This window comes from Aquarana catesbeiana, linkage group LG01, assembly GCF_042186555.1.
Source record: "Aquarana catesbeiana isolate 2022-GZ linkage group LG01, ASM4218655v1, whole genome shotgun sequence".
Lineage (NCBI taxonomy): Eukaryota > Metazoa > Chordata > Amphibia > Anura > Ranidae > Aquarana > Aquarana catesbeiana.
Genome location: NC_133324.1, coordinates 288667400 through 288694742, shown reverse-complemented (window position 1 = coordinate 288694742; position 27343 = coordinate 288667400). Strand labels below are relative to the sequence as shown.

The 27343-nt window shown below is 39.8% G+C and overlaps 1 protein-coding gene across 6 annotated transcripts in view; it reads right to left on the bottom strand.

Annotated features, from left to right (window-relative positions):
• Positions 1–2948: 2948 nt before the first annotated feature.
• PATZ1 (POZ/BTB and AT hook containing zinc finger 1) overlaps positions 2949–27343 on the bottom strand; it is a 43821-nt gene continuing 19426 nt past the window's right edge. For 3 of the 6 annotated variants that reach the window (XM_073629272.1, XM_073629273.1, XM_073629270.1), the window contains 3 exons: positions 24190–24361; positions 13090–13227; positions 2949–6760 (listed from right to left, as the gene is read on the bottom strand). In XM_073629272.1, coding sequence (XP_073485373.1) covers positions 6237–6760; positions 13090–13227; positions 24190–24361 — 834 coding nt within the window. In that variant the 3' untranslated portion in view covers positions 2949–6236. Of the gene's footprint in view, positions 6761–13004; positions 13228–24189; positions 24362–27343 lie in introns of all 6 variants that reach the window. The other 3 variants (XM_073629274.1, XM_073629275.1, XM_073629276.1) reach the window with 2 other exon arrangements.

Below are 27343 nucleotides of genomic sequence, written 5' to 3'. Positions count from 1 at the left end.
CAAAAAGGATATCAGGTAACTGGAGAAAGTGCAGAGAATGGCAACCAAACTGATAGGAGGCATAGAGAAGCTCAGCTATGAGGAAAGATTAGAGGAACTAAATTTATTCTCTCTTGAGTAGAGGAGATTAAGAGGGGGATATGATCAACATGTACAAATACATGAGTGGTCCATATAGTGAACTTGGTGTTGAGTTATTCACTTTAAGGTCATCACAGAGGACAAGGGAGCACTCTTTACGTCTAGAGGAAAAAAGATTTCATCTTGACATACGGAAAGGTTTCTTCACAGTAAGACTCCTTTCACAGTAAGGCGTTTTTCAGGCGCTTTTTGGGCTAAAAATACCACCTGTAAAGAGCCTGAAAAACACCTCCCCTGCAGTCCCAGTGTGAAAGCCAGAGTGCTTGCCCTGGCAAGATCAGTAGATTGCTATAAAAAAGCCTGGATTCTTTCCCAAATTATACATACTATAACTGGGTACTGACATTTATAGGTAAAGTTGATCCAGGGAAAATCCGATTGCCTCTCAGGGGTTTAAGGAAGGATTTTTTTTATCCCCTGCTGTAGCAAATTGGAGCATGCTTTGGGTTTTTTACCTTCCTCTGGATCAACTGTGGGTGAAGGATTGTGTATATGGGATTGTATGTTTTTTTTTTTGGTTGAATTGGATGGACTTGTGTCTTTTTTTTTCAACCTGACTAAATATGTAACTATGTATTCTCCTATATAAATTAGAACAGGCACATACTGAACTGTGTGTCTAGCCACCAGAACGAAAAAATCTCTGAGATGGACAAATCACAAATACTTTACGTGGGGAGACAAACCAGGTTCTCTATGAGCTAAAAAACGTATCCCTAGACCCCAAATCCATGCGTTACCTAAACTTAAACTCAGACATGGCACCCTTTCTCAAAATCCTCACTGTGTCCTTCAAGAATTCCACAAATTCCTTTAATAGTATTTTATCAGAAACCTGGCAACACCCGGTTTTAACTTCTCTAAAGCTGGCTAAAGATGGTTCAAATCTCTATAGATTCAAATCATTTATGGGTAGGATGATTGTACCCAAGTTGATCCATCAATCGACTTGGGTACTACTAGCATGTTGTATTCTTCCCATGTGATTATTGTGTTCTCCCAGCAGGGACGGCTCTCTGCTTCGGCTGAATTGGATTATGATGAACGTCAAGATCACATGTACCCTCCAAAACAATAAAGCCAAGTTTGACAAGAGGTGGGATCTCTGGATTTGATACATATCAGCAGATTAACTGGGGCCTCAGGAATGCCCTTTCTACAGGCTCTGGTAAATGCATTCCTTCTTTACTCTCATATCTTTTCTCTTACTAATTTCTTATTTGCACTTTAACATGGTCATTGAGGTAATTCCAGGACCTCAATATTACTTGTAAATGTTCGAGGACTAAACCAGAGTGCAATACCCCCATTAGTTGTGCATGTGATGTTGACATCAAATCTAATGTTACCACGATTGGGTACCTGTTTTTTTCTTATCTGTTATGCCCCGTACACATGGTCGGATTTTCCAATGGAAAATGTCCGATCGGAGCGTGTTGTCGGACGTTCCGACCGTGTGTGGGCTCCATCGGACATTTTCCATCAGATTTTCCAACACACAAAGTTTGAGAGCAGGCTATAAAATTTTCCGACAACAAAATCCGTTGTCGGAATTTCCGATAGTGTGTACACAAATCCGACGCACAAAGTGCCACGCATGCTCAGAATAAATAAAGGGATGAAAGCTATTGATTACTGCCCCGTTTATAGTCCCGACGTACGTGTTTTACGTCACCGCGTTCAGAATGATCGGATTTTCCGACAACTTTGTGCGACCGTGTGTACGCAAAACAAGTTTGTCGGAATGTCCGATCAATGTCCAACCGTGTGTACGGGGCATTAGTATTGCCCTCTGAGGGTCTGGCAGATTTTCAAGGCTGTACCTGATCTCAATTGGCTCTGGGATGACTACAACTAATACGATCTTTGTTTACTCAAATTATGGGGATGTGGATGTGCCCATACAATTCAACGACAGGCCAGCAGTGGCCAGTTATCCATGACTGTTTGCGTAGCTAATGCTTACCTGGAACAGATGATTGTGGCTGGATGCAGTCTTTTTGTATCCAGCCATGACCACCGCAAGGAATTGTTGGCTGCGTGAATAGTCATGGATAGCTGCGTTGCCATCTGAATGTCATTGCATTTCATGGGCTGGGCGGCTGCACGCACACCTGTCGTTCCAGCCACATTCATTGGTAGTCACCTATATGAATGTAGCTTTAAAGTTCCTTGTGCTGTAAAAATCATTATCATCTGCACCATGTAGTATCTTATTGGGGTGTTTTGTGTTTGCCATCTGGGCACTGGAGACATGCTTGGTGCATCCACACTGTAAATTCTCATCTAACAAAGCAAACAGGTCTCCAGACCCACCCGTATCCAATTATACACATCGAGATTGTAAAGATTTGAATGCAATGTGGTGTTGACCACAGTATGGGATGTAGGGGGTGTGCCAAAGTGCTTTGTTTGCTTTTCCATGTCACTTTATGGCCCCTAGGGTACACAAAAGCAGCTTTTCCATATGACAAAAGTGTGTCTCGAAGGGCCTACTGTTAAGGATTTATATTACTTTAATTACTTTACTTTATAATAGTGACAGAATGAGTGTAAAGGGCTTTTCGACTTTGCTTCAAAAAGTAAATCCTTGATTCTGGTGCTGCATGGAAAACCATCCAGGTCATTAGTGACGATGTAACAGTATTCATAGTAATTCTGCTACACTGGCATGGTTAGGCTGTTATACAATATGAGTAGATGCAGTGGTCCTAATCCAGTACTGAGTCCTCTCTAAAGCTTACAAGCTGCATGAAGGCACATTCGAGCTTAGAAGCTCGATCAGGAATCGTCGCATCACCACATAGTAAAAGCAAAATATTTTTTTATTAGAGAAGCATATTGGATATAAAGAAATAAATATCTCAACACACCACATGGATCTTTATTAAGCTACTACAAAGGTTTTTGGTCAATTTTGTTTGTTGGTCAAAAGTATGTATAAACTTGTTTTATCCTTTTATTTAACACATAAAAAAAACTTTTAATATGGGATACATCCAAAGCATGGTGGTCTTTTTATTTCCAAAAGACCAGCACTGCCTGAGAACTACCTACACGTCATCCTATGTATGACTGACAAAGGATACTCTTATCCCAGCTATAGATGGGTCGATTCGCTCCATCTATGGGCAGGCTGGTTGTATCTATGTTGATCCATTGATATTGATGCTATAGCTGCTAGCAGTAATCGTGTTCTACAGGCCGGGAAGGCTCCCCCACCAGCAGAACACAAGAGCACTGCAGGAAGAATTCCCCCATCAACAGTGACTGTGCTGATGGGGAAATCAAACAATTTTCTTTCCCTCTACCTATGGTGGAAGGAAAGAGAATCGAGTAATCGTGGCTTGCCTTAAGCATAAGATGCCAGTCGGGCTGTCCAGCTATTTTTGAGAGAATTGGGTAATGATCTCACATCTGTTGGAGGCCTTTTAATGAACATTCCATTAGGCAGGTTACAAAAGTTAAAAAGCTGCCTGGATCATTATTTATCTCCAATGGAATAGGCAGTGTGAAAGTGCTGCTTAATGGCAACAAACATCACACTTGGCCAAGACAAGCTGTCATATTTGTAAAACTTGTTGACTCAGGAAACTGGATCAAGCATGAAAATCTAATCTCACTTAAGTTAGTAAGCCAGATGGTCCCTCATTTGCTAAGAGAGCAGGAGTGTCCCTCTTCTGTAACTCTCTCTGCAGTTTGTAATCCTATCTCCCTGCTATTCAGATTTATAGATTGCCTTTAAAATAGCATTTTGTCCAAGTAAAGTGGTACAGCACTACCACCTCCTTATTGCCTGGGGTGCAAGTGGAGGCATGTGACCTTCTCAGGATTTATCCACCAGAGAGGCAAAAGCAGGAGTTAGTGTTTACAAGAAAAATCTGAGCCAAACTTTTATTAAGTTGTTTGTTACCCTAAAAATAAATAAATAAATGGATCCCGTTCCTTTAAAGCATTTTATATAGCACAGTGCTTGTGCTGTGTAGTTTGGCCCCCTGTATCACCTGAAATAACTGGCTGATCCTGCCTGGTTCTGCCCTCCCTTCAGTAAACTGACCATGGCTTATCATGGCTGCTGAGCCCTGACACCGCAGTCAGTTTACGTGCCTCTGTCATCCGCAGCTATCCCCTCTGCTCACCTGTGTCCTCATCCACCCTCCCTGTCAGCTCTGTATGTGTGTGTGCTGCTATTAGTAGGCATTTAAACTTTAAAAAAAGTACTGCCAGCCCCCTTCTTGTATCCAGGTATAACAGGCAGTGTATGTGTAAAACAAAGCTTCTATATACCTTTTTTTTGCAGATCTCTTCAGGCCAGTCACGTGACTCCCAGCTGCTCTCCGCCCGATCTAAGCGCTACAGCGGGAGGAGCCGAGCGGACAGCACAGTGGTCACATGACATCCCAGCTGATGTCAGCGGGAGACCTTGGCTCCTCCCACTGTAGCCCTGGATCAGGGTAGAAGAGTGGCCGGGAGTGACGTGACCGGCCTGAAGATATCTCCAAAAAAGGTATATAGAAGCTTTGTTTTCCACATAAACTTACCCTGCCTGTTATAGGTGGATACAAGAGAGGAGCTGGCAGTACTAGTAAAAAAATTTAAGGTAACAAACACTTTAACGTTATTAAATCCAAAGCAAACATTTATTATTTTGCAGCTTACTAGTTCTTAGATGTGATAGCTGCATTCGTTTTCTTTTTTTAGGCTTTCTTTCTTCTATTTCCATCTGGTGATCTGGCCAGTAAGTCTGTTATTTTTCAAAAGAACAAGCTTTTCTTGCAGATGTATCAGTTACATGAGACAAACCAATCAACACTGGCAGGGGAACCTACAATGATCATTTATATAACTTAATTATTTTGTGTTCTTTGTTTTGTTTTTGTTTGTGACTATTGGCGCAAGAATGACAATAGTCGAGAATACTGGTTATGAAACGCAACTTTAAGTGTTATTGTCTTTGCATCATCCAAGCAATTGACATGTCATAACCACAAATATCTTTCTGTATTGAAGCCTATGACTCTATTTCTGATGTTTTTGCTATACTTTAATGATCTTGTACCTGAGCACTTGTGTTTCTTACTTTCCATTCAAGGGGGCCTCTTTTGCTACATAACTTCATAAAAAGAAAAAGATTGAAATTAAATCTGCTAGTTTATCTAACACTCTCCTCCTTCAGACTGACAAGGCTGCTGTCCAAAGGTGTTCCCTGTGCTCCTTCATCAAGAGTGGAGGCACTCTAATACAGGAGGTGTGTTACTGGCCAGATCACTAGGTGAAAATAGAGGAAAAAAGCCTAAAAAAAATAAAAAAAATTGCAGCCACCACACTGAATTATTGGTAAGCTGCAATATATTATTTTTTTTTTGGTTTTAATACATCTTTAGGTGTTTTATTAAGCCTTTAAGTGAGAATTTTACATTTTTGTAAAATGCCTTAGCTGTAAGGTGGGAAAGTGTTAAAATCTAAAACTCTGGAAACATAAAGAAAGAAAGTCTTTTCCGCCAACAAGGAATGTTTATTAATTAAATCTGGAGTGACTCTTTCAGTTCTATCCTCAATCTTCTGGCATTGAAATGAAACCTGCTGGGTTTCTATGACTTGCTTTCATCAGATGTGTTTCTTGCATGTCTACATTGATGAAGAACTTAAACTTCAAATAAAGGCAGCACTTTATGACTCGTGCAGAATCCCATGTGAATTTGTTTATTTTAATGTGTGACAAGTTTTGTGAATATTCATAATCAATATCTGAAAATCTACAAAACATTCACATAAAAACAGTTCAGTGTGTGCACCCTGCGTAGACATGTGAACCCCATGAGTCCAGAAGGCAGTGCACAGTTTTGAGCTCAACGAAGAGGACATCATTAGAGAAAAGTCTGCATCTTTTCTCTTGGTCTGCTATTTTCCACTCTGATCCTCTCTTAAAACTATACAGCTTATGGTGTCCACAACATGTGTAAACACAGCTTCTTCTCAGGTGTTTCAGTACTTTTTTGGGGAGTTTTCCATATTCATGCATATGGTGCTTTTGCATGAATTTCCCGCATATGTAAAGCACTACCCTTTCCCAGATGTATTAAGTGCTATTGCTTTTACTTCCCTTCACTTCCCATTGCCTGCTGTTCCACCTCAGGCTCCACAAGAGATGAGGCAAAAGCTGACTGCACAATTTGGAAACCAAATGACTCCAAAAGAGACATATTCTGCTGTGGGGAGAAAGGAGAGGCCAATGCTGACCCCAGTGCTGGCCCAAGGGAGGCACTAAGAGTGGGGCCAAGAGAAGGACCAAGAGCAGGGCCTAATGCAGGTCCCAGGGCAGGGCCTAGTGCAGGACCTAAGGTAGCCCCCAAATCTCCAAGTGGTGTCCCCATTGGCCTGGCATGTACTTTCTGTATGTGCTTGTTGAGATACGCCTTTGATCTGAAAAAGCTTCCACACTCTGAACATGGATAGCGCTTCTCTGCCTCTCCCTCAATTTTCTTGGGAATCACCAAGTCACATGCAACATATGATCCATTAGAATTTGGCTTCTCAGGGGACTTGAGGTCGCTCCCATCAGACAGGTCACCATATGAGTCAGAACTCTCCTGTTCTCCATGCTGGCATTTCTCCCCCTCTGTAAAGCAAGAGTACAAAAGAGTACAAAAACATGTTTAGTTTCCTTCAAATTCCCCTAAAAATACAGTGTCTTACTGCATGCAGAACACTGCCCAGTTTCTGTATTAAAGAATGGTCACATTGTAGCGTTCATTTTTGTCATTGCTCACTCATATTGAATACTGCAGACAAACAAAAATAGATTTCACAGCCAAATAGACCATTCTAAAGCTTAACATGCACTACCTTTAACTCCCAGTGTTTTCTCATAGAAAAGGTTTTTCTAATGTAAGATTAGCATGACACAAACTGTAAGTAAACAAAGTCTGGATGGCCTGCTTGTAAGAAATGGTTTCTTTTGTATATCTAAGAGAACATGTGATGTTTGATCTAAAGGATTAGTATGACTAAATGTTTGGTTAATGATTTCATTATTTTAATGAGACTAAGGGGCATATTTATAAAGACATGCAATGAAGTCATACATCATATTTACTGTTCATTTAGAAACGGTTTTATATTCATTTGCATGCAAATATACTATCAAACAATACAGTAAGAATTGCACCCAGTACAACTTGAGGTTACAATTCAGTAAATTACTTCTTTCGAACACAAATCTTTCTCAAAGAATAAAAAGTAATATGTCAATCTATTTAAGAGAGACAGAAAGGTAGGCAAGATATGACACAGAAGAAAATTTGTGTTTACTTGCAGTTCAAATGCATTCATGCTATGCGGATGACATTAAAGAAAAAAGCTTCTGGTAGTTTACCATTATTATATATTAAAGCTCTACTATTCTCCATATTATGGGTGGTTTGATTCGCCTGCACATTCACCAGATCAAGTAACATCTATTAAGATATAGTATGTTCCTTAATAGAGAATGGTGCTTTTCTGTTCTAAAGTGGCAATTGAATATATTTTTCAATAAAAATACAATCTTGACCACTGAAACTTAAGGTCAATAGTACTCATTTCTTTTTTAACCACTTGCCAACCAGCCACAGTATATATACTGCGGCAGGTTGGTTCTATTGCGCAAACCGACGGACCTGTACGTTGTATCGTGTAATAGATACAGGGGGCACGCGCGTGGCCGGCGGCCCGCAATGTTCCACCGGCCACCCGCGATCGCTCCTCACAGTGGCAGAACAGGGATCTGCCTATGTAAACAAGGCAGATCCCCGTTCTGACAGGAGAGTAGAGAGAGATCTGGAACAGCGATCTCTCTCTACTCCCAGTGAGCCCATCCCCCTGACAGTTAGAAAGCACCTCCCTAGGGAACAATTAACACTTTGATCACCACTAGTGTCAACCCCTTCCCTGTCAGTGCCATTTATATAGTAATCAGTGCAGTTTTATAGCATTGATCACTGTATTGGTGTCACTGGTCACCAAAAAGTGTCACTTAGGGGGTTAATTATGAAAGGCAAATCCACTTTGCACTACAAATGCAATGCAAGTGCACTTGGAAGTGCAGTCGCTGTAAATCCGAGGGGGACATGCAAGAAGAATAAAAACAGCATTTTAGCTTGCACACGATTGGATGATAAAATCGGCAGAGCTTCCCCTCATTTCAGATCTACCCCTCAGATTTACAGTGACTGCACTTCCAAGTGCACTTGCAGTGCACTTGTAGTGCAAAGTGGATTTGCCTTTCGTAAATGACCCCCTTAGTGTCAGATTTGTCTGCTGCAATGTCGCAGTCCTGCAAAAAATCGCAGATCGCCGCTATTACTAGTAAAGACAATAAAAAAATAAAAAGTCCCTAAATTTTTCCCCTATTTTGTAGACGCTATAACTTTTGCGCAAACCAATCAATATACGCTTATTGGGATTTTTTTTACCAGAAATATGTAGAATAATACATATTGGCCTAAACTGATGAAAAAAATTTTTTTTTTTTTCACATTTCTTTTATTGGGTATGTAATACAGCATAAAGTAAAAAATATATATTTTTTTTCTCAAAATTGTCGCTATTTTTTTGTTTATAGCGCAAAAAATAAAAACCGCAGAGGTGATCAAATACCACCAAAAGAAAGCTCTATTTGTGGGAAAAAAGGACATAAATTTTATTTGGGTACAGCGTCACACGCCCACGCAATTTTCGGTTAAAATAACGCAGTACTGCATTGCAAAAAATAGCCTGGTCATTAAGGGCGTAAATCCTTCCAAGGCTGAAGTGGTTAACTAAAAAAGTATTAAAACAAAAAACAATATACAATCCTTTGTATACAACCTGGTATCCCCATGGCAAGGGAGCAACAAGCGTGCTTTATGGGGAGCTTTGCCCCTCTTATAGAACAACCCCAGCCACAATTCTAATTTTAGTTTTGGATAGAGTAGAGAAGAGCTAAAATTTCTGTTAGGTTCTATCTGTGACTTAATTGTGATTTTCCCACATTTCATGCCTCTGTGATTATAGGAAATAGGAGGTGTGTGTATCACCAGGACAAGAAAGCTATAAAAACATTGTCAAAATTAAACTCTTCCTAACGCTACTAAAATCCTATTTTTATTTTCTTTGTGCCTTTGAATAGATCGTGTATACCTTTCTTAACCTCCCTGGTGGTATTATTGTGTCAGATTTTTGAATCTCAAAGCGGTACATTGTTTTGCATAGAAATTTGGAGTTTTACATTGTAGGCCTGTAATTCTTAGTAACGCACATAAATCTGTCCAAACAAGAGTCTATTAGACATCCCAGGTATGATAAAGTTTGAAACATTAAATCATAAATTATAATATAATAAATAACTATAAATAAATATAAAAAATAATAATATAATAATAATAAAATTAATTTCCCCATGATTCACTATCGTTCAATTCTGCAAGTTTTCTAATTTACTATCAAGGTTTCCTAGCTGGTCTAAAACCACTTTTGACATAAGGGGACACTTTTTGGTTGCCATGGATAATCTCAAGTTTCCAGGCAGAAAGAACAGTATAGATAATATAAAACTGCATGCAGGGCATTGGGGAAAGCACTAGGGACAAAAGGGATGTGAAATGATTTCATACAGTAATGCAATCTGTAAGATTACAGTATACTCTATGTGTTATGACGCTCGCAGGGAACGGAGCCCAGCACACAGACCATTGGGCGGAGGACAAAGCTCGCAGACACAGCGGGGGGGGGGGGTTGGACGGACATTGCAGGATCCTGGTGACAAGATAAGTAACCTGGACTAGGATTCTGCAATGCAATCCCGAGTGTAGCTCAGGGTTACCGCTAACGGTACTGAAATTTAACCCTGAGCCACACTCATGATCACCATCAGGTAGGTTAAAGGGACTAAAGAGAAATCTCCCCAGTGTAGATACGGATGGCAAAACTCTCTAACTCTTTCCTGCTCTGTTCAAAATAAAACATTTTGGATGGAGTCGGGTTTAAAGTGATATTAAAGGCTTTCTTTAAAATAAATAAATAAATAAACAAATAAATAACAAACATGTCATACTCACCTGCTCTGTGCAGCGGTTTTGCATGGAGCAGCCCCGATCCTCCGCTTATCGGTTCCCTCGTCGGCCCTCTTGGCCCCTCCATCCTGCCGAGTGCCCCCAGAGCAAGCAGCTTGCAATGGGGGTTCCTGAGCCGCGACTCTGTGTGTCCATTCACGGCTCGGCCCCAACCCCTCTCTCCTCACTGGCCCACTGGCTGTGATGCCAATGTCTCCCGCTGCTGTCTCAGCAAATGAGGAGGGAGAGTCCCTGGAGAGCTGAGGCTCTCGTGCACATTGCTCGATCGAGATGGGGCTCAGGTAAGTATTAGGGGGGGGCTGCTGCATAGAGGAGGTTTTTTACCTTCATGCATAGGTATGAATGTAAGAAACAGTGAGCCTTTAGAGCCACTTTAAGAGCACTTTTGTTTGATACTGTTAAACACTGTTTGACCCCCTAGGAGGTACTAGTGTGGGGGGCAATAGTGTGTTACAACCCCTCCCCTGGTGCACTTGCCTTCAGAGCCCTCTCTTCTCACCAGTTTGTGTCAGTATGTAAACGGTAAAAAAAAAAAAAAAAAAGCACAAAAATGTTATTAATTTACTGAAAGTACCATTTTATCAGTTCGCCAGAGAAAGGGCGACAACCTACTTGCATATTGCCCCATGCTGACATGCTCTCCTGTGCATCAGGGCTGCTGAAGTTTATTGAGCTGGAGCTCAAACTTGTCTAAGCACTCCCCCAATGCTAAAAGGTATCCATACTGGTATCTGCATGGGGAGAGCTTAATGCTTACTACTCACTTGATACCAACCTCTTGTCGTGGGAATACCAACCTGTTTGGCTGTAATTTGACGATTTGCTATGACTTTTATAAATATGCCCCATAATTGATAAATGTCACACTAGTTTATATTTTCCCTTCCTATGGACCAATCAACTCTACTAAAGCAAACAATTTAAATATGGAAGAGCAAACCTTTAAAATGTGAAAGTTATGAAAAATGACAATATAGTGAACAATGCGATAATGACTTAAAATATGGTTTGTGTAATGCATATTCTCCCTTGTAACATACTAATGTTAAAATACTACCTTGGTTTGCATGCCAACAGGCTATGTAATATTTAAATAAATAATATATAAAACAGGCTATTTGATATATAAATTAGATTGGACTGAAACAAAACTATATCTGGCTTCTATAGCCTGTAGCTAAACCTTTTTGTCTTATAATAGGGTTATTCAATAAAGTGAACAAACAGAATGCAGAAACCCACAACAACCAGAATTCATCTTTCAGCAATATGACATTGTAAAACTGAAATTTGAATGGTTGCTACAGGACCCATGTGTTTATTTTTGAGCTTCTTTACTGAATAAACCTTTTTACATCATCTACCATCCAAAGTCCAAAGCCTTTATCTACATAACCTGTTTGGGAGTTCCATGTATGTATATGGTAAATTTTCTCTGGCTCTGTCACCTGAACTTAGTAAAAACTTTAGTGAATTAGGATCCATGTACACTGGGCTTGAAAAACGCTGCTTCTACGCAGGAGTTTTGTGTTTTGCATGTAGAAGCAGCTCAATGTTATACTATCGGGTTATTAACTAAAACCGCATGTTGCAAAATCTGATGCAGCTCTGCATATAAATCAGCTTCCAGGTTTTATTGTCAAAGCTTCATTTAAGAAAACTAAAGTTAGAAGCCGATTGGCTACCATGCACAGCTGCACCAGATTCTGAGTGCATCAGTTTTGCTAAATCCCCTCCCTATGTGTCCATGCACATAAAGACGTTTAGAGGCATATCCTAGGCTCAGTGCTTAGAGGCAGGAAAAAACCCCTTATGGATTGTGTTTTTGAGAGGAGTTTCTGGCAGAAGAAAACACTAAACACTTGTATAAAAAAGCTCTATATGAGCCAAGGGAACTGGCATTTCTTTTAAGCCCAGTGTGCATAGACCCCTAGTATGCATATAATGTTTTCGTCTGTATGCATTCCTGGTCCATGATTTATTATCACCCTTGAAGGGAAACTCCACATTCACTTAGATATAAGTGATATAACCTATATCACTGATACACAACTTATTTTGAAATTTTTGTAATTGAATATTACCTCTGAATTTCATTTTGCAACCAGCTATTAGTTTGTAAAACTGACCACAGTGTTTGAGTTAAAATTTCAAGCATCTACGGCATTGATACTCAATGGCAGATTAAACTATGTGGAGGCACTAGAGAGTCAAAACCTTGGGGCTCCCCTTGAAGATTTCTGGGGGTTTCTTGTGCGTGTGAGCTAGTGGGATAACATTGATCTAAGTAGTGTACATGTCAACCAACATTACTGTATATTACACGTACGTAGGTTACACCAAAATTACATTACATTAATACAGTATTTTCTCTATAATGTAAAGTCTTAATTTCTTTGAGCTGATTCATGTTTTACTATCTTTTGTAAACAATTTAGGAAACCTTCATTGTAATTATCTTTCAAGAACAAATCAATATTAATTTTATCTGTTTGTCGCAGAGCCCTTAAATGGCGTGGGGCCCGTAGGCTTGTGCCTACGCTACCTATCTGGTAATTCGGCACTGGTGATAGTTGTAATTACAGCAGGCAAACCCTCCTATTTACTCATCAATTTAAATGCATTAATCTGTTATATAATCATAGAAGAAAGACAGATAGAAAATGTGATATTACTTTTTTTTTTAATTCTTGCAATATATATAATTGACTTGGAGTGTTTTTTTTTTTTTTCTCAGCAAAAGTGGAGTTTCCCTTTAACATCCTGTCTTACTTGTGTGGGTAATGTACAGCTAACACCCCTCCTATCTCCGACTTGCGCCCCCCTCTGCACGGACAGCCGGCTGTGCAACGCTTGCCTTTCACGCCACAGGTCCGGACACATTGGAATAGTGCTGCACCATTTGGGGTGGATTCCGGCCGGTGAGGGCCCGCACTGAGGAGGGCGCCGTGATGTGTTTTTACGTGGACTTTTAAGTAAGAGGCAGAGGAGAAACCTAAACAAGATAAAAGCAAATGAGATGCTGCCACACACAAACCTCTGACTCCTTAATAGATATATCATTAGCTCCATACATGTACATTTTTTCTCTCCTTATTCACAAATTGTTCACACAACACACATTCCATGATTATTTCCTCACAACCACCAACAGCATTCTAACATTAACATTACACTATCATTTTCCAGGGCATGCTGCTCAATCAATGATCAACAGCCCATTGGAGTGCTGAACCAACTTGTGCAAGTGCGCATTGATGCCTCCCTTTTCTGCTTTCTGATACTGATACTAATATGTGGTTGTTTATGGCAAGGATAATGAAGCACATAAAAAGTTTTACAAACAAAAAATCAGCACCAGTAAATTGTACATACCTTTATATTGTATGTGTGTTGTATACTCTAGTCCAGGGGTCTTCAAACTATGGCCCTCCAGTTGTTCAGAAACTACAATTCCCATCATTCCTAGTCATGTCTGTGAATGTCAGAGTTTTACAATGGCTCATGGGATGTGTAGTTCCGCAGCAGCTGGAGGGCCGTAGTTTGAGGATCCCTGCTCTAGTCTATATACATATACAGTATCTCACAAAAGTGAGTACACCCCTCACATTTTTGTAAATATTTTATTATATCTTTTCATGTGACAACACTGAAGAAATAACACTTTGCTACCACTGGCAACAAAAGTGAGTACACCCCTAAGTGAAAATGTCCAAATTGGGCCCAAAGTGTCAATATTTTGTGTGGCCACCATTATTTTCCAGCAATGCCTTAACCCTCTTGGGCATAGAGTTCACCAGAGCTTCACAGGTTGCCACTGGAGTTCTCTTCCACTCCTCCATGATGACATCACGGAGCTGGTTGATGTTAGAGACCTTGCGATCCTCCACCTTCCGTTTGAGGATGCCCCACAGATGCTCAATAGGGTTTAGGTCTGGAGACATGCTTGGCCAGTCTGTCACCTTTACCCTCAGCTTCTTTAGCAAGGCAGCGGTCGTCTTGGAGGTGTGTTTGGGGTCGTTATCATGTTGGAATACTGCCCTGCGGCCCAGTCTCCGAAGGGAGAGGATCATGCTCTGCTTCAGTATATCACAGTACATGTTGGCATTTATGGTTCCCTCAATGAACTGTAGCTCCCCAGTGCTGGCAGTACTCATGCAGCAGGCAAGACACACTTGTCTTTGTACTCCTCACCTGGTTGTCACCACACACGCTTGACACCATCTGAACCAAATAAATTTATCTTGGTCTCATCAGACCACAGGACATGGTTCCAGTAATCCGTGTCCTTAGTCTGCTTGTCTTCTATAAATTGTTTGGGGGCTTTCTTGTGCCTCATCTTTAGAAGAGGCTTCCTTCTGGGCCGACAGCCATGCAGACCAATTTGATGCAGTGTGTGGTGTATGATCTGAGCACTGATAGGCTGACCCCCACCCCTTAAACCTCAGCAGCAATGCTGGCAGCACTCATACGTCTATTTCCCAAAGACAACCTCTGGATATGACGCCGAGAACGTGCACTCAACTTTAGGTTGACCATGGCAAGGCCTGTTCTGAGTGGAACCTGTCCTGTTAAACCGCTGTATGGCCTTGGCCACTGTGCTGCAGCTCAGTTTCAGGGTCTTGGCAAACTTCTTATAGCCTAGGCCATCTTTAAGTAGAGCAACAATTCTTTTTTTCAGATTCTCAGAGAGTTTTTTGCCATGAGGTGCCATGTTGAACTTCCAGTGACCAGTATGAGAGAGTGAGAGCGATAACACCAAGTTTAACACACCTGCTCCCCATTCACACCTGAGACCTTGTAACACTAACGAGTCACATGACACTGGGGAGGAAAAATGGCTAGCTTGGCCCAATTTGGACATTTTCACTTATGGATGTACTTACTTTTCTTGCCAGCGGTTTAGACACTAATGGCTGTGTGTTGAGTCATTTTGAGGACAGCAAATTTACACTGTTATACAAGCTGTACACTCACTACTTTACATTGTAGCAAAATGTCATTTCTTTAGTGTTGTCACATGAAAAGATAGAAGAAAAGATTTACAAAAATGTGAGGGGTGTACTCACTTTTGTGAGATACTGTACATACTAAATGTCTATGTTTACTTTTGAGTTTTTTTTTTTTTAATCAGGAACAACGTTTATTGAGCATGTAAAGTATAATAACATACGTGTGAGAAAAGTGCAACAGGCACTACATACAGGATAACTTTGTTGACATACATTGCGGCTTGACAAATTTACTTTTGAGTTTTATCCCATTGATATGCTGTTCACTTCTTTGTTTTTCAACTTAAAAGTGATTGGTGGCTGTGAGGAAAAAACTGCAACCTGTAGCACTAACACTCATACAAGAAGTCTGTTGAATATCACTGGCTTGCTCTGTTCCCAGATACTGCTGCTGCCCAGCCATATACTAGGGCCCATCTATCACTAAGTGAACAGGGCTCCCCAATATTTGTAAGTGATGCAGGCACAAACTTGTGTTTGCTTTATGTATGATGCTTCCAGCTCTGAAAAGTAAGGCCTTGTGTTAAAATGCAAATGCCTCCAGGGGGAATATTCAGTGTGCCCAATATTTGTAAGCAAGGCAGGCACCACAAATCCGGTCAGATGCCAAGTACAGGACCCCCACAGTGCCTGTGGAAGACATCAATTCACTTCATTAAATCTCATAGATGTGAACATCTCCTGTTTGGAGACTGTCAGCCTATCATGAATATATTTGCACGTTGTTCTGGAATGACTGTATTTTCGGGAAGATTTTGATAGAAATTCTACCATCCTTCACCATTTCCATTAATATGATTTAGTCATTACAGTTATGTCTTATATTGGGATGGATGCAAAATTTACAGCAATTGGAAGTGGGATTGTATTTTTTTTTGGATGAACTAGATGGACTGGTGTCTTTATTCAACCTGACCAACTATGTAATGTATGCACTGTGGATGTATCGTTGTAGGGCATGAAGCGTTGTTCAAATCTCACATTTATATGATGGAAGTATATTTAATTACAGTACTAAATTGCCATATATACTATATTGTCAAAAGTATTGGGACACCTGCTTTTACACGCACATGATCTTTAATGGCATTCCAGTCTGTAGGGTTTACTATTGCGTTGGCCCGCCCTTTGCAGCTATAACAGCTGCAACTCTTCTGGGAAGGCTGTCCACAAGGTTTAGGAGTGTGTCTATGGGAATGTTTGACCGTTCTTCCAGAAGCTCTGTGAAGGCCAGTCAAGTTCCCCCACCCTAAACTCGCTCATCCATCTCTTTATGGATCTTGCTTTGTGCTCTGGTGTGCAGTCATGTTGGAACAAGAAAGAGCCATCCCCAAACTGTTCCCACAAAGTTGGAAGCATGAAATTGTCCAAAATGTCTTGGTATGCTGAAGTCTTAACAGTTTGCTTCACTGTAACAAAGGTGTCAAACCAAAATCCTGATAAAAAACAACCTCATACCATAATCTCCCCTCCACTAAATGATTTGGACCAGTGCACAAAGCAAGGTCCATAAAGACATGGATGAGCGAGTTTGGGGTGGAGGAGCTTGACTGGCCTGCACAGAGTACATTTTGGAGAATTTCATGCTCCCAACTTTGTGGGAATAGTTTGGGGATGGCCCCTTCCTGTTCCAACGTGACTGCACACCAGTGCATAAAGCAAGGCCCATAAAGACATGGATGAGCAATTTTGGGGTTTGTGGCCTGAGTTCTGACCTCAACCCGATAAAACACCTTTGGGATGAATTAGAGAGGAGACTGCGAGCCAGGCCTTCTCATCCAACATCAGCCTGACCTCACAAATGCGTATCTGGAAGAATGGACATAAATTCCCATAGACACACTCCTCAACCTTGTAGACAGCCCTCCCAGAAGAGTTGAAGCTGTTATAGCTGCAAAGGGTGGGCCAACTCAATATTGAACCCTACGAACTAAGACTGGGATGCCATTAAAGTTCAATACTTTTGGCAATATAGTGTAGCACTGTGCTGAAATATACAATTATAGAAACCTCGTTAATTTATGCTATTGCCACCTACCATAGTGTCACCTGTGATATATATTGCTTTACAAGAATGTATTAAAGTACAAATAAAGGCAAAATGTTTTTGTTTTAGGTTTGGATAGAGGGGAGATGGATTAGAACACCTATTAGGTTTTTATTGCTCTCTATTAGAGGTCAACCGATATGGGTTTTTCTCTGGCCGATGCCGATGCCGATATTTAGAAATCGCGGTGGCCGATGGCCGATATATGATGCCGATTTTTTTGGGCTGATATATTAGGCCGATTTTTTTTTTTTTTTTCCCCCTTCATCTCATAAATTCTTACAGTTAGACCCCTTTCACACTGGGGCGTTTTTTTAGGCGCTTTTGGGCTAAAAATAGCGCCTGTAAAGTGCCTGTAAAACGGCTTCCCTACAGTCTCAGTGTGATAGCCCGAGTGCTTTCACACTGAGGCGATGCGCTGGCAGGATGTTAAAAAAAAGTCCTGTAAGCAGCATCTTTGGAGAGGTGTATACCGCTCCTCCACCACTCCTGCCCATTGAAATGAATGCGCACCGCTGCCGAAGCGTCTGCAAAGTGTTTCGGCAGCGGCACTTCAGGAGTGCATTTAACCCCTTCCTCGGCCCCTAGCTGGGTTATAAGCGCCCCGTTAGCAGCCGAATAGCGCCGCTAAAATTACGGTAAAGCGCCGCTAAAACTAACGGCGTTTTACCGTCAACGCATGCCCGCTCCAGTGTGAAAGCAGCCTTAAGTAATAAGTGATACAGAAAATGTTTTACATTTAAACATTTATTGAACAAAACAAACCTCCAATCAGTTCACTTGTATGTATAATTTAGATTAAAAAATTAAAAAAAAAATAACTATATCTTAAATATTAAATACACAAAAACAGGTAATCAAAACTTTTGGATGAAAAAAAATGGGCTAACTTAACTGCTTATTTTTTTTTTTTTTAATTAGTGTATTTTTTGTAAAAAAATTGCGTTTGAAAGACCACTGCGCAAATACCGTGTGACATAAAATATTGCAACAACCGCTATTTTAATCCCTAGGGTCTCTGCTAAAAAAAATATATATATAATGTTTGGGGGTTCTAAGTGATTTTCTAGCAGAAAATACAGGATTTTTACTTGTAAGCAACAAGTGTCAGAAAAGATTTAGTCTTTAAATGGTTAAACTGAGAAATTCTACACATGGAGTTCAGTCTATTGATAAAAAGAACCCGAAGAGATACAAATGTATCTTCTTATCAGACTTGGCAGGCTGCCCAGAGGAGGAGAGAAGAAAACATCAGACAACTTGCAATTGACTTCTATTACAGAAGTCATTTGCAAGTCCCGCTGAAGTTATAATCGGCTTTTTTTATCAGCACAATCGGCCGATGCCGATTAAGTAAAAAAAGCCAAATATCGGCCGATATATCGGCCGGCCGATATATCGGTCGACCTCTACTCTCTATGCCCCATTCGGGAGAGTCATCCTCCCTATATATCCTTATTCATTGAAAGTGAATGTAAAAAAAAAAGAAAAAAAAAAGGGTTTCCCTTAATTTGCAGGGATTTCCTCTCACTTCCTGTTTGGCTATGGGACAGGAAGTAAAGGTAAATCTCCCCAATGGGACAAGGATGGTAAAATAAACCTTATAGGGGTTATAACCCTCCCTTGCTCTACTGAAAATGAAAAAAAAATGTGTCGCCTAAGGTTCTACTTTAATAAAGAAGGCCAATGTGTTTCTGTAACGGACATTTAGGCTCAGTTAACACATATGCGATGCGAGAACCCGCGCAATTCCAGTGCAGGTTCCCACATCACATGTCACCCGCCGGCGGTTCACACTGTCCTATGTGAACCACTGCGGGTGTCAATAGAAAGTTAATGACACCCCCAGATCGGTTCGCATATCACAGTGCGAACTGTCAACTGTCGGTGCAAAATCGGATCGCATAGGTGTGAACATACATGCGATCCAATTCCGGTGCGGACCAAAAAAAGGGTCGTGCGAATGCGATGCAAATTCGCATCGCATGGACATTGCATGTGATCTGCACAGCAATGGGGTGTAAAGCACATGCGATGACTGTCATCGCATATGTGTGAACTGGCACTAAATATAGTAACAATGCTAATATTTCCTCACTGAAACAGTGAAATGACATTTCAGGATACCTGTCACCTTTGGGTCTTCTGATAATATTACATCTGCTCACAATATTTTTTACACTATACAGTACTTCATTGGAATGTACATATATGGAAAATGATGGGATAATTTCTCAACCTCCAATTATTACAGTCTTTCCTAACAACATATGCATTAACTTGATGCTTATATTTCTCCTCAATTCTTTACTTTGTGGAGAAGTATGTTATATAAGCTACGGATGTGACATCTATCCAGTACTGTACTTGGAAGTGACTTTTTATAGGTTCAGCCAGGGGTCTCAATTTATTTTATATTATGTGCCACTTTGTGCCATGCTTCAGAAAGTGTTCTTTTGAAATAGATTGTACTTTTATTTGTCTCCAGCAACATGGCACACCCAGTGATCCTGATATTTAATTGGGATATTTCCAAGGTATTTTCTATTTCAATCGTTTTTATTACGTTTTTCTTTCCAAGAAATACAAGAAATACAAAATATATAGCAACAACCGTAGTTTGCCAATGTAACATACACAGCAGCATTGGTACACATAAGGCAACAAGAAACAAAATTTGGACTGCTCATTATTTTGATTAAAAGGCCAGGTACTTATTGTGGGTCAACTCACATCAGTCCCATCATGTGAAGGGCCCTGGTTGGAAGGAAGCCAGTGCCTTTCCAAGTAATTTCCAAGGTATTTTAACTGTTTTGTACTAATAAAACATCTTCTTCATTGGGACACAGCTAATATGTTTTTTTTCTTTACAATCTTTTTTTTGTACTTGATTTGTTGTTTATACATATTTTTGGGTCTGTTGTAGTCAATTATACAGGTTTATTGCAATGGGAGTAGTTTGTAATTGTATAGGTGATTCTGCACCTGGGAGATGTTTTTGAAGGCCATTTATCCTATTTTCGTTAATAAGCATAGGCCAATCATAGCAGCGCTTATGAAATTTAAGCAGTGTAAGGGTTAACACCCTTGCAATAATAAACATGCAGGAATCAAACATTTTTAAACATAAAATCTGGATCCCTCTGATGCATGCGTGTTGCAGTCCCATGAATTATTGTTAAACTAGAACTTCAGACTGAAAGAGAAAAGCCACCAGTATTTGATGTTTGACTGCTCGCCTTCTCTGAATCGTGTATGGGGAGATATCGGCGAAGATTTGGATTTAATGACCCATAATCTGGATTTGTGGAGTGGAGTGCGCCCTTTTCATGACTTCCTCCTTAACATTATAATAGTGTGGCAGGGCCCTGTGGGCCCAATCAAGATCCAGTTTGTGTGCTCGGATGTCTGGAATAAGACTCTTAATGAGGGAGTTCACTGCTTCCAGTATATCCGTAATGGTCTTGGGCAGGCCCCTGATTCTAAAGTTGAGCAGTCTCGACCTATTCTCAAGGTCGTCAATTTTGGCCATGACCCTTCTAATTCTAATGTAAATCTTGGACACGGTCTGTGTTCTGGTTAACATGATCTGGTTAACACGGTCTATTGTGACATTTACTCTGTTTTCAATGGTCTCAATGCGAGAGCCCAAAAGCTGGAGATCCATTTTAATGTCAGAAGTAATTCTGGCTGTGGCCTGAGCTAGGCCCCTGTCCAGCATCTCTGCAAATTTAGTGAACATGAGGGAGATATCATGTGGCTGAGAGGTGTTTAGCCCCATATCCTGATAAGTCACATTAGGCCTCGGTGAGGCCGCAGCTGAGGGGGACATGAGCATGTCATCTAGTGTTTGGTTGATTAGAGACACCATGGAAGCTGGTGATTTGATAATGGGGGCCCCTCCACATACCTCCCCCTGCAGTGAGTCCCGCCAGGGAGACGATACAGGGATCCCTGTGTGAGCTGCCTCATTGAGCACCATCTTGGATTCTTCTTCTGCCCCTGGAAGTGCTTCAAATCACGCCCGTAAGCCACGTTTAGCTGACTCCACCGGCATAAAATGGTTCCCGTGGGTGTCTAGGTTGTCCAGGTCCCATGCTGGCTTCTCTGGGGTGATGCTGCTTGCTGCTGAGAGTGCCGGATGGAGCGGGATGGAGCTCTGTAATTAAGCGTCCCTCTCACAGAGCACCACGCATGCCCCTCTGTCCCATAAATTATGAAGAAAACTTGCTGTGAATGCAGCACTTCAGCTACTGCGATGAGTATAGGTGGATCTTTCTCTGCTTGCTTTGTATGTGATGCTTCCAACATTGGAAAGTAAGGCCTTGTGTTAAAGCGCAAATGCAACTTACTTTCAGGTGCGTGTAGAATAGTTTGAGATGCTTCTAAGATTGTTCACAGTCTATTAAGATGTGAATTTGAATTGCAGTTGACCTCCTTCTAGGTCGCATTGGGGGGAAGAGGCAGCTCTTGCATAAACAAAAGCCCATTGACATAAGCCCTAAGAGTCTTTTAAGCAGTTTTAGGAATTGATGCATGTATTTTGAGGATATCTTTCCTTTGTCTTAGAATACGAGAAAACGTAAACCTAATAAATGAGCTTCACACTGCTTAACAATCAACTACAGAACATGGAATGTAAATATGTAAAGCTGAGCTCAAGGAAAGAAACTATATTTGTGCATTTGCTATGCAAAATATAAATTACCTCTAATGATGGTTGTCCCATATGTGGATGCTGCTGTGCTAAGTAAAACTTATCGTTTCATTCATCCCATGCAGTACTATAAGCGCAGAACTTCCAGCACTGAAACTTCAGGCTCTAGTACAGTGATGATAGTGGGTCACTGGATTTCACCTTGTTCGTTCACAAAACATCATGTATCCTTTTCACAGAATGTATGGCATTCTGTGAATGGACAAAGGGAGGGGTGGGACAGAAGAACATCACACTCCTCCATCGTACATTCACAGAATGCCTTGTATTCCATGAAAAGAATACTGGATGTTTTGTGAATGGACAAGGAGGAGACCAAGCAACCCTTTATTGTCAGTCCACCTTAATAATGCTCTGTAAACGATCTGTAAGTGAAATGTTGTTGGCTAAATGGCAAGCAAAATACATTCCTTACCAAATAATCACCATCAATAGGGCAATGCTCTATAGGTAATTCTCTTTCACCTTGCTGTGCAAATTAGAGTTTTCTACAGTCCTCTGCAGAACTGAGAAAATACTAGATACAGAATAATAAGGCTTAATGGGCAGCATATGGAAGCTATGATGAAGGTTGAATAACTGCAAAACACTACATGTGTGCAGATTTTGTTAACATATCACTTGAATTAATTTACAAAAGCTGGAGCAATGAAAACTAGAGCAGATGCCAACTACAACTCTTAAGTTTCTGAATTCTTCAAAAAGAAAAAAAAAGAAAAAAATCTGGCAGCTGTGGGAAAATGTTCTACTTCTTTCCATTTTTTTTTTGCTCCAGTAACCTACTAGCATTCTTGTGCCAGTAAGTTTAACAAGCATTAAAAGGGCACCATATAGAATAATTATTACTAATGTAAGAATTAAATGTGTATCTTAGGCTTAATAAAATTATTTTATTAAGTTTATTTAGATGCCATTCAATCATGATTGTCTCAAGGATTAGAAATGATTTGCTTAAAGTACCTTTAAAAAAAAAAAAAAAAAAAAAAAAATTATATATATATATATATATATATATATATATATATATATATATATATATATATATATATTTGCTTAGGGTGCAGCGGGCTATGAATAGGTAGGCCTTTCACTGCTGCAATCAGAGCGATCTGACTTCTCTATGGCTAAAGCCCCAATCTTGTTGTAAATGTTTCAATTTTTCTTCAGTTTTGGAGCATTTAGTAGACTGTACCCTTTTATTGTGAAGGAGCTTTAGTGTTTGCCTAATTCTTCTAAGTGGCACAGTTTATCAGGAGAGTGGGGACAGAGCTATATAAGTACCTGTAATTAAAATAAAATATTCAAAGCAAAGCTATATGTAGATTCACTCAGGAATAGAAGCATGTTGGCATAAATGTACCAGCCCAGAGTTTACCATTACTAAGCTCTATCAGTCAGATCAGTGAAAAAGTGATAGTGGATTGGTTGCTCTGAGTTACTATACCACCTGGCTTATCTATGTTCTTTATTTATATATTTGATGTGTGAGTTCCCATTCACCATTAGAAAGGATTTTGATCATAAAAAATGTGTGTGTATATTTTATTGTCCCTGCTTCTTGTTTATGGAAAGAGGTTGCTGAATGGACGTTATACAGAGTTTGATATCTTTGTGATATATTAATATATCACTTTATTTTATGTTTGACATGAATGTTGATGTAATTTTTAATATTATTATTACATATTATTATTTACACATGATTTGATGTTTTATGTGTATTTTGAATCACGGTAACATCTGATATACAGTATATTACAGCACTTCTCTATCTTTTATACTTGTTTGCTTTATGTGGTGATTGCACTGTCAAGTGGTAGCTGCTGTTTCTTTTTACACATATTTTTTATGTTTATTTTGGTTAGTTAATATCTATATATTTCATTCTAATAGCGTGGGGATCTATCTTCTAATAGTATAATGACATATAACTTGATATTTAGTAGTATAGTAGTGATTCTTTTCCATATTAGAATCTTAATTTCAAGCCTTATAACAGCCATTCCCACCCACACAAATGCACTCATCCTGTCTTGCTTTGTAATTGCATTATCTTCATTTGTCATTGAACAAAAATATTATCACAACAGACAAGGCCATTGTGGCGCCTTCATTATACAAAATATTTCCCTTCTCTGGCATAATTGTATATACTAATAGTTCTTCCTACTTTATAGTTACCTCGATTACAAATGGTACAGAAGTTGCTAGGACCCTCACTGTGCTTCTTCAGATGGTCTGCCATATAAGCTGCCCGTAGGTATTTGCCACACACCTGACATGGTACTTTATCCTCATGACATGCCAAGTGTGAGCGCAGACGGTCACGTGTGGCAAAGGAAGCGTTACATGTCTGAAAGCAGAGATAAAGATATTATCTTAAAAACTTGTTGGAAAAACACGGCACAGCAAAGAAAAGAAATTGCTATTAGCATTCCTTACATTTGTCTGTGTACAAAACTGTTAAAGTGGTTTGCCCACAAAATGCATTTGTATGTAAACCCTAACAATAAAAGCCTCTTATCTGTTTTTTTTTTTGGTCTGTAAAATATACCAATAAAAGCATTTGTTATATCTGTTCAAGAAGTGCAAAAATATCACTTGATCCTTCCAGACATCCAGTAAGCTGACAACTTCCCATGCTCTATGCCTCTACTGCACTATTGTATCTCCTCCCCATTGTATATATATATATATATATATATATATATATATATATATATATATAGAGAGAGAGAGAGAGAGAGAGAGAGAGAGAGAGAGAGAGAGAGAGAGAGAGAGAGAGAGAGAGAGAGAGAGAGAGAGAGAGAGAGAGAGAGAGAGAGAGAGAGAGAGAGAGAGAGAGGGAGGTGTTCTGCTGTCCAAACACACTTCCTGTCATAGGGTGACAATGCGGATCCTCTATACTATAGATAAAAGTAAGGTAAGTGTTGTCACCCTAGGGCAGGAACTGTGTTACCGGCAAGATCACCAGGAAAAAATTAAGAAAAAAAGGCTAATAAAGGAAAGCTAATGCAGGTAAGGTGTGATATAATAAATATAATATAATATATAATATATATATATATATATTATAATAAATATTAGTTCTTGAGTTTATATACACTTTAATGTCACTGTCTATACTATTGCAACGTGTACCTTCCTGCTTGTGTGATAGTAATCGGTATCCTGAGCATGGTTACAGGTTTACTTTATTGTGGGAATACTAAGAAGTATGCACTTACCTTCCCTGTGATCCCCCTAGCCAGTCTGATCAATTGCCAGACCAAGTTCACTTTGACTGCGGAAATGAACTAATTTAGGGTGGTCATACATGGGCTAGTATTTTCAAATGATGTTCTTGATTTAAGCATGTCTTGCAATGATCGGGCCATGTATAACATTTCTACAATATGAAAATGAGTGCCTTCATTTCAGCCATTCCCATGTGCTGGGAAATCTTTGCATTAACATGTGCCAATCCTAGACTGGTATTAACATGCATGCTCCTCTGTCACGACTTAATTACATTGGCTACTAGTGCTCCTGAGACATGATATAAAATGGACGGCTGTGTCCCTGCCCTAATGTCACCCTAATGCTAGCAACATATTGTTTAGTCATGTTAAAGTGGATTCCAACCGTTTCTGTGTTTATTAAAAGTCAGCAGCTACAAAAAGTGTAGCTGCTGACTTTTAATAAACACACACTCACATGTCCCATGGTCCAGCAGTGTGGCCGCTCAAAGCCTTGCTTCTCTCCCTTTCCTCCACTGGGGCCGGGATCACTACTGTGGACACCCGGCTCATATATCATTAATGTATTGAAAAAAAAATACTTGGATTACACTAAACATCCTGCAACACCGTCAATTTCACAAAAACAAATTACAAATTTTATTAAAAATGATTTAAAAATGAAAGTGTGTGGGCACTATGGGACATATTTATAAAGCTAAGACTTACATTCACCAAAAATTCACTGCAGGTGAATCATTTACTAATTTAAAACACATGCTCTAGGAAAATACACCAGCAATGAATGTTTAAGGAATGGCACATTCACTGATTTATAAGGGCTGGTTCCCATTTCTGTAGTGTGGTAATGTACGCTCATTAACAAGCACTACACTACTCATTTACATGCATTGCGTTAAGGCAGCCCTAATGCATCCCAGAGCAGGTAAAGTTCAACTCTTTTTCAGGACGCACTGCACTACCATGTACTATAGAGATGTGAACCCATCTTATAGAGATCCTACTGCATAAAATCAGGCCAGGCTTAAATGATGCATACTAGCACATTATAACTCTGGAGGTTAAAAAAAATAAATAAAAAATAATCACCAGCGCTTTAATTCACATGAATGCACCAAAATTTTAAGTGCTCTATATCTTAAAAAAAGAGCTGAGCTGGACCACTTACCTGTGAACTAGCATCCTAATTATGAAGGAGATTTCCAATTGATATACATTATATGGTAAATTTGCCCAAAAATGCTATTTCAGTTTTTGCTAGATGCTGGAAAGTGAAACATCTGTCCTTTTCCATATACAGTAAAACCTTGGTTTGAGAGTGTTTTGCAAGACAAGCAAAATGTTTTAATAAATTTTGACTTGATATACAAGCGATATCTTGATATAAAAGTAGTGTCATGTCACAACTGAGTATAAAAGAGAAGAGAGGCACCTCCAAGTGTAGCAATATGGTTACATTTAATGAAGGTACAACATTTAGCAACATATTGCTACACTTAGAGGCACCTCTCTTCTCTTTTATACTCTGTAGCTCCTGCTGGATTTTGCTTCTAATCCCCTTGTGAAGGCTGCCATTCGTGGATGGACATTTTATGGTTACACAACCTGGTCACATTGCTAGATTCTTTTTATATGGACTATAAACTGAAGGACATATGAATAAATGGTTGTGGAACTAATTATTTGAGTTTCCATTATTTCTTATGGGAAATTCGCTTTGATATACAAGTGCTTTGGATTACAAGCATGTTTCTGGAACAAATTATGCTCGCAGTCCAAGGTTTTACTGTACACTGTACATTGCTTTGCTTTTACTACTACTTTACTGGTATTGGTATCCGAGTTTCTAACCACCTGCTATGGCCATTATGAGGGGTTCCCACTTTACCTGCTGGATACAAGAGATAGGAACGGAGCACACAATGCAGGGCAGGAACACCCCCCCCCCCCAGTGACTCATTCCATTGGTTTCCACCTAGAACTAAAATATGTCTTTTGGGTGCATTATCCCTTTAAACATACCCTGACATTATTATAAAGACTTGCTCACAAACATACTAGATGATACATGCACACAGACAAAGTAACTGAAAAAT